At 40.0% G+C, this 7,992-nt stretch overlaps 1 protein-coding gene and 1 long non-coding RNA gene across 2 annotated transcripts in view; one reads left to right on the top strand and one right to left on the bottom strand.

Moving 5' to 3' along the window:
- LOC109934822 (adenylate cyclase type 5-like) overlaps positions 1-542 on the bottom strand; it is a 102,989-nt gene extending 102,447 nt beyond the window's left edge. Inside the window, exon 1 of the mRNA XM_048599265.1 lies at positions 421-542. Within this exon, the coding sequence (XP_048455222.1) occupies positions 421-542 (122 nt within the window). The remainder of the gene's footprint in view (positions 1-420) is intronic.
- A 1,815-nt stretch (positions 543-2,357) lies between these two features.
- LOC125483579 lies at positions 2,358-7,141 on the top strand. Its single transcript, XR_007262532.1, has 2 exons — positions 2,358-2,700; positions 5,068-7,141. It is a non-coding gene; the product is annotated as an uncharacterized LOC125483579 (long non-coding RNA).
- Positions 7,142-7,992: the final 851 nt, after the last annotated feature.

The following is a 7,992-nucleotide window of genomic DNA, read 5'->3' as shown; positions in this document are numbered from 1 at the left end:
AAATCACAGAATTGTTACAATACTATTCAGTCCATCATGTTGCACTGGGTCTCTGAATGAGCAACCCACTCAATACCATTCTCCTGCCTTCTCCTCTTAAAATTGCACATTGTTCCTTTTCAAATAACCGTCTACTTCCCTTTTGAAAGCCTCGATTAAACCTGCCTCCAGCACACTGAGAAAGAGCATTCCAAATCTTAACCACTCACTGCATGAAAAAGATTTCCATCATGTAACTTTCTGTTTCTTTTACTGCTTAATTTAAATCCTTTTTAAGGACAGATGCAAAATATTAATCAAAGTATTCTTGCTTTCAAAGCAGCCATGCCATCTGCTGTTATGTGTAAATCCTCATTTTGGTCCCTAATCAAATTTCTACCTCTTTGGTCATCCAGGGAGTTCTGGATTTCATTGCCCTACCTTTCCCTTTCAAGGGAAGATACCTTGATTGCCTGAACAAGTTCGTCTTTGAATGAAGTCCATTGTTCAATAACCATTTTTCCTGCCAACTTCTGACTCCAGTTTATTTGATCAAGATCCATTCTTACCCCTATTACCGTTGGCCTTCCTCCAATAAATTACTCCTACTTTGAATCGTTCATTATCCATTTTCATAGTCACCTTAAACCTTATGATGAAGCGATCGCTGTTCACCAAATGCTCTTCCATTGGCACTTGATTTACTTCACCTACTTCATTTCTAAGAACCAGGTTTGCAGGGCTTCCTTTCTCATTGGACTGGAACATGCTGGTATAGAAAATTTACCTGAACATTCTCTAGGATCTTTAGTTTTTGAACGAAGATCTGTAGCTCAGGTTGGTTTTTTTAAATTCATTAACGGAATTAGGGCGCCTGTGACCAGGCAGCATTTATTGCCCATCCCTATTTGCCCAGAGGGCAGTTCAGAGTCAACCACATTGCTGTGGGTCTGGAGTTACATGTGAGCCAGACTAGGTAAGGATGGCAGTTTCTTTCCCTAAAGGGAATTAGTGAACCAGATGGGTTTTTCCAACAATCGACAAAGAATTCATGGTCATCATTAGATTCTTAATTCCAGGTATTCTATTGAATTCAAATTTCACCATCTGTCGTGGCAGGATTCTAACCCAATGTCCCCAGAATGTTATCTATGTCTCTGGATTAACAGTCCAGCGATGACACCAGTAGGCCATCGCCAGCCAGTGGTTGGAGTTGTTAGTTGGTTCTCCAAGCTGACTGGTTTTCACGTAAATGTTTCATCGCCCTTCTAGGTGACATCTTCATTCTGTCTAGCCTCCACTGAAGTGCTGTTGTTCTGTCCCACTCTGAATTTATATGGTCTGGTCTGTCACAGTGGGTAAACCTGTTTCCGGTTTTGTACAGTAGTAGTATGTAGATTGGATCTATTTCAACATGTTCGTTTTCAGCCACCAGTGCGATAAACCATATAATTTCAGAACGGGATAGAACAACAGCGCTTCAATGGAGGCTAGACAGCACTGAAGATGTCCCCTAGAAGGGAGACGAAACTTTTGCCTGAAAACCAGTCAGCTCGGCGAACCAACCAAAACCTCCATACTCTAGGAACATTCGCCCTTCTCTCCCACTGCATTACAGTACCAGTCTACATTTGGATCATTAAATCCTCCATTATAACTAGTCTATAATTTTCCTGCTTCTATAATTACTTTGAAAATTCTACATGCTTCCCATTATTTGTGGCCCATAAATTACACTGAACAATGTAATTACACTTTTCTGTTCCTTAGTTGTAGCCAAATTGATTTTGTCTGTGACATCTATAGATTATCCACGTTCTCCAGTACTGCAATGTGCTTCTTAATTAATACTGCCACCCCTCCATTTTTTGTTCCTTTCCAATCTTTTCTAAACACCTTTTGATCAGGAATGTTTAACATCCAGTCCTGCCCTCCCTTGAGCCAAATCTCTGTTATAGCCACAACATCATATTTCCGCTTGCCAATCTGACCTGAAACTCACGATTCTTATTTGCCATTCTCATTGCATTCACACACATGCATCATAACTCTGACTTATATTTCATTTGTTTTTCTCTTACTCTGTGTACTGGAAAAAAAACCTTTCTCATACTTGGATTTGCAGAAAACCAGGCAGAAGTGTTTTATCAGTAGAAGTCAAATTGTAGGTTTCATTGCATTGATGATAGGGAATAATGGATTCTTCATTTCTATAGTTCTGTAGCTGATTGAAGTCAGGTGAAACTCAGGGTTGATGCAGTGAAACACCAACAAGGTGGGATAAAGTTATAGAGTCATTACATAACAGAAGGAGACCATTGAACTGATTAAGTCCTTGCCAGCTGTCTATCGAGCAATCCAGTAAATCCTATTGTCCCACTGTAATCCTGTAGCCCCAATTTTAAATCCCTCAAATTAGGACGAGATGAATCAAAGTGAATGATTAGCTGATAGTAAATGTGAAGTTGAAAAACCTGTAGATCATAGAAGCCAAGAATGAGCAGTTCAACATCCTGAGGCTCTGGGAAGAGATTGGAGGTTTCTTATAAATGTGAGTGAGCAAGAGTGATGAATTCATCTCTGCTTTTCTATTTAGGACTCAACATTGGTCCTGTTGTAGCAGGAGTGATTGGAGCCCGCAAACCTCAGTATGACATCTGGGGAAACACAGTCAATGTGGCAAGTCGAATGGACAGTACAGGTGTCCCTGACAGAATTCAGGTAAATGAAAAAACTCTGCCCTACGCAAATGGCGCATAAAACAAGTTTCTGCTTCTCTAGGCCGCCACTACTTCCATAGCTTTGAGATGAATGTTTTTTGTTCTTTTTGGAAGCTATTGAATTGCTTTCTTCCTAATTTGATGGCTGTTTGTCCCTTAAGTGTTTGGCCACAAGTCCAGCACTGCTCCCTGGCTCATAGAAAGACTAATCAAGTGTCTACCAATCAATCAATTATCAATTGATCACCATAAAGATGAGAGGGACGTCTCCAGTCTCACACTAACATGATTGACTATTAATGGCTTCCTGAGACTACCAAATAAGTGAGTCAGGAAGATGGTAGTGTAGTGATAATATCACCATACTAGCAATTTAGAGACCCAGATTAACATTCTTAGAATATGGATTCAAATCCCATCTTCCATTGGTCAAATTTAAAATGATTTAATTATTAATAGTCGACTAATCAGTATTAAAACAAATTGGAACTAAAAACGAATCTCAGTAAGGAAACTATAATTGATTGTTATTAAAACCCACCTAGTTCACTAACGTTCTTTAAAGAAGGAAATTTCCGGACCCACTGTAGAGTAGTTCTCGTAATAGCCACTCTCAAAGTGTACTTAGGGATGGCCCATGAAAACAACTAAACTCAGAGTAACTAGAGATGGACAATAAATGTTTGCCATGCTGGTGACACGCCAATCCTGAGTATCAATAGAGTAAAATGAATATTGAAACCATGTTAAGAGAAATTTTGGAAATAAACAGCAAAACTGTCATAACTAATTGGGGAACAAGTAGATTTTGAGTAATCACTTGACCAAACCTGGTTAGCTACTGTTTAATTGGTCCTCGCCTCACCTCTCAATCAGGAGATCATGGGCTCAAGTCCCAAACCAGGACCTAAGCATAAAAATTCTGTCTCCTTCGATGGCAGATGGGAAGTTTGAAAAGGGGCTGTTGTGGTGGAGTGTTAGTGTCACCACCTCTGAGCCAGGAGGTCTGGGTTCAAGTCCTACCTGCTCTAAAGGTATGTCCTGACATACTTGAACAATTTGATTGAAAATATCATAGATCATAGAATCCCTACTGTGTAGAAACAGGCCATTCAGCCCAACAATTCCACACCACCCCTCCGAAGATCACCCCACCCAAACCCAATACTCCTGCATTTCCCTTGTCTAACCCACCTAACCTAAACATCCCTGGGCGCTATGGGCAATTTAGCATAGCCAATCCACCTACCCTGCACATCTTTTGGACTGTGGGAGGAAACCAGAGGAAACCCACGCAGACTCATGGAGAATGTGCAAACTCCACACAGACAGTCGCCCGAGGCTGGAATCAAACCCAGGTCCCTGGCGCTGTGAGACAGCAGAGCAAACCACTGAGCCACCATGCAAATTTGTCTGAACTTCCCAGTTCAGTACCAAGACAGTGCTGCGCTGTCAGAGGTACTGTCTTTGAAATCAGAAATTAAACCAAGATCCCTGTCTGCCCTTTCAGGAAAATAATTCATGATGCTAACTGGCAGATAAGCAGAAAAATATTCCTGTATATCCTTGCCAATAGTTGTCCCTCAACAAGCATCCATTAAAAAAGTTTGAAAATCTGCTCAGCACTAATTGTGGAAGGTTCCTGTGTGTCGCCTTTCCTCAGTACAACGGTAACTACACTTCATAAGTATTTAATTGGCTGAAAAGTGGTTTGGAAAGTCTGAAAGGCAATCTGTGGATACAGTCAGTTCTGCTATAATGCATGTTCTGACAACGCGAATTGGCTATAACATGACTGACAAATAGGAGAATTCTATTTCTAAAATGCGAACTTGTGTTGGCTAATACGCAATTCCATCAGTCTGCGGAGCAGTATGTGCCAACCTCGCATGATCATTTCGCAGGCTTTGTCTTGAGCATGCGCAATGTTAGCACCAAAAGAGTCTCCACATGGCATCACATGATTATTTTGTAGGCTTTGATGTGATAAGGGTGTTAAGGACAGTGTTCTTCAATTTTGGAAGAGGTTTAACGGCAAGAATGCAGTTGACATTATCCTGGAGGCCTGAGGTGATATCGACTGCGATTTTGAGTGATGTTTTTTGGTGGTCTGTCCCTATCCCCGCTTTTCCCATAGGCCTGTTTATTTCTATAGCACAATTTTCTATAATGCGATGTTTGTGCAGGAACGCAACTATTGTGTTATAACAGAAGCAACTGTAGTAGCCAAAGTGTTAGCTGTTTTTATTTTTCTTTTACTCATGGGGCCTGATCTGTATTTACAGCAATTTGTAATTTCCAGTTGGTTTCTATTTAACTGCATTATCTTTTTGTCATCCTTTAATTTGGCTGTTCACGATCCCCTCAGGTGACTACAGACATGTACCAAGTCCTGTCAGCTGAAAACTATCACTTGGAGTACCGGGGACTGGTTAAAGTCAAAGGCAAAGGAGAAATGTATACATATTTCCTGAACGAAGGACCAGACATCAGTTAGCAACGACAGAAACACCAAAAAAAACTATACTTATCAAAATTCTTGGAAATCCTGTGCCCTACATGTGATTGCGAGGAATGGACTGAGGATATACAATGTCAGAATCACAGCTGGGTGACGTTCTCGACTTCAACAGGACAAACACCAGACAGAGACCTTTTCAAAAGAACACACCCATTCCCCACTTTCCCAGCAAAAATATTTAGAAGAAAATGGGAACAGACAAACTAAGGTCATTCAGCATTTCAATCCTGCTCTGCATTTCATTGAGATTGTGGCTGATCTGAGGCTGAACTCCATCCCCCCATCATGTTATAAAAGTCAAAGGCGCAAAGACCATGACAAAGACTCTGGCCAGCAATCCAATTGAATAATTGTTCCCCTCCTATCACTTCCAATGTAACACAACCAAAGAATATATATTAAATAATAGTGTTCTGGAGACTTTAGTGTGTTAACGACAACCACAAATACACATACATATACACACATATCATTTACAGATACAGATGTATACACACAAACACTTGTATGTACATACACATATGCATACACAGTTACATATACACAGACACAAAAGCATTCACATAAACAATCTTAAACATTCTGTCTTACATATACAACACATATATACACACTAATTTAAACACATACAGATACATCCACATGCACACATACACACCTTACACTTGTGTACACTAATGGAAGCAAATGTATATACATGCAACACACACTAATCACTTACATATATGCATACCTTACAATTTAACATGCAAACATACATAAGCAAACATTTACATGTAAATACATTTACACACATACGTTTACATGTAGATACACACAAATGAACACAGATTTTTACATTTTTACATAAACACATAGTTGAATATGCACATCTGCAAACATGTACTCGCTCAAACTTTCAGGCATACACGCATGCAAACATTTATATATACAAAGACTTACACAGAGGAGCAAGGCCCCAATGGGATGAAACATAGACTCAGCAGAATACAAGATCGATGCCAGTAGCAAGTTACGGACATCCCAGCTATACTTTGATGCATTGGGAAAATGCAGGGAACTGCCATCAGTGCCAACATGACACATTAGAGCACCCAGTCTGAATGGGCTAAATTCATGCCAGGTGTCGTTCCCACCATGGTACACCTGGCGGAAACCAGGATCACTTGCTGATGATTACTCTCAAAGTGTTTTCTTGTTCTTCGTGGATTCAGCAGACTACTTGGGGCACTGTTGAGAGTCCGACTGTGGGTCTACAGCCATGAGAACCTTTGAATATTCTTCTGACTGCGCCTTCCACACCACAAGGGGCAGGGGGCCAGAAATAATTTTGAATTTACCACTTGTTATTTTAGTTTGTAATGTTAAAACTTCAGACTTAGCAGAGCACTAGAATTCTATATTTTGTAATGATAATAGCAGACGCTATGTACACCAGTGTATATTATTCTGATGTATTCAATGCTATTACAAGGACTAAGTGCAGCGCTCTCTCTGTGTAATTCTCTCTCTCCCATCACACATTATCTTCGATTGTAATATGGCTTCATTGCATGTGGGTCAAAGGACTTACTGATCTCTGACCAGCCCTCACATATCCAACACTTTTGAACACTAACACTTCACTCCCCATCCTCCTGATTTCCTTCCCTTCATTGTTAAAACAATACCTGATTCCATGGGCACGTTTCCACTGTTTGGGTAGCCCGCAATTAATATTTTGTGAACGGAGAGGGTCATTTATGGGTCTCTGACTGCTGGAATGTAATTGGTAAGATAAAATTTTGTGATTTATAAGAGGGACATGCACTCCTTTTTTAATCCACATCTTGCAGACATTATGGTAATTTCCCATGGAAATGGAAATGTGTTCAATAATTTATTACAAACTGTATTAAACAAGATACTGCTTCACTGGAAAGGGGTCCTGTGTGTCATTTGTCAGTGTGTCTAGCTGTAGGATCAGGGCTGAATAAGGAAAATAATTGTCAGTCTTGTTCTGATACAAAATGTAATCCAAAACATGAACAATGATAACAATTACTTCATTTATATAGCACCTTTAATGCAGTAAAACACCCTGAATACAATTCTCAAAAGCAGTAATCAAAGTTTGACACTAAGCCACATAAGGAGACAGCAAGACAAAAGACCAAAAGCTTAATCAAAGAGGTAGAGATATTAAGGAGTGTGTTAAAGAAGAGAGTTACAAAGGTGGAGCAGGGAGAGGATTACAAAGTTTACAGCCAAGGCACAGGAAAGCATGATCGCTAGTGATGGAATGATTAAAATCAGATACACACCAGGCAGATGTGGAGAAACACAAATATCATGGAGATGAGCACTGGAGGAGGTTAAAAACAAGGGTGAGAATTTTAATATCAAGGTGTTGGTTAACCAAAAGCCAATGTAGATTTGTATCACAGGGGTAATGGATGAACAAAATGTAATGTGTTAAATATAGCTAGCAAAGTTTTGGATGAGCTTAATTTTTTGGAGGTTGGGAGATGGGAGTCCAGCCAAGAGAACATTGACTAGTGAAATCTAAGGGTAACTTTCGGTGTGCAGCCCTCCGCCACCACAATTTTCCCTCATTCTCAACCACCAGTTATTTTGTTTGCTGTTCTCCACAACCACTTCTTCCTTCATTCTCTTCTGCTCCCCATTTTATTCTTCACTCTTCTTTCATACTCTCCTCTTAGTGATGCTGATTGAGGGGATAAATATTGGCGTGGACACTGGAGCAAACTCCACTGTTTCTTCAAAATTCTA

Source organism: Rhincodon typus, chromosome 7, assembly GCF_021869965.1.
Source record: "Rhincodon typus isolate 14 chromosome 7, sRhiTyp1.1, whole genome shotgun sequence".
Lineage (NCBI taxonomy): Eukaryota > Metazoa > Chordata > Chondrichthyes > Orectolobiformes > Rhincodontidae > Rhincodon > Rhincodon typus.
This window is presented reverse-complemented; position numbering and strand designations above follow the sequence as displayed.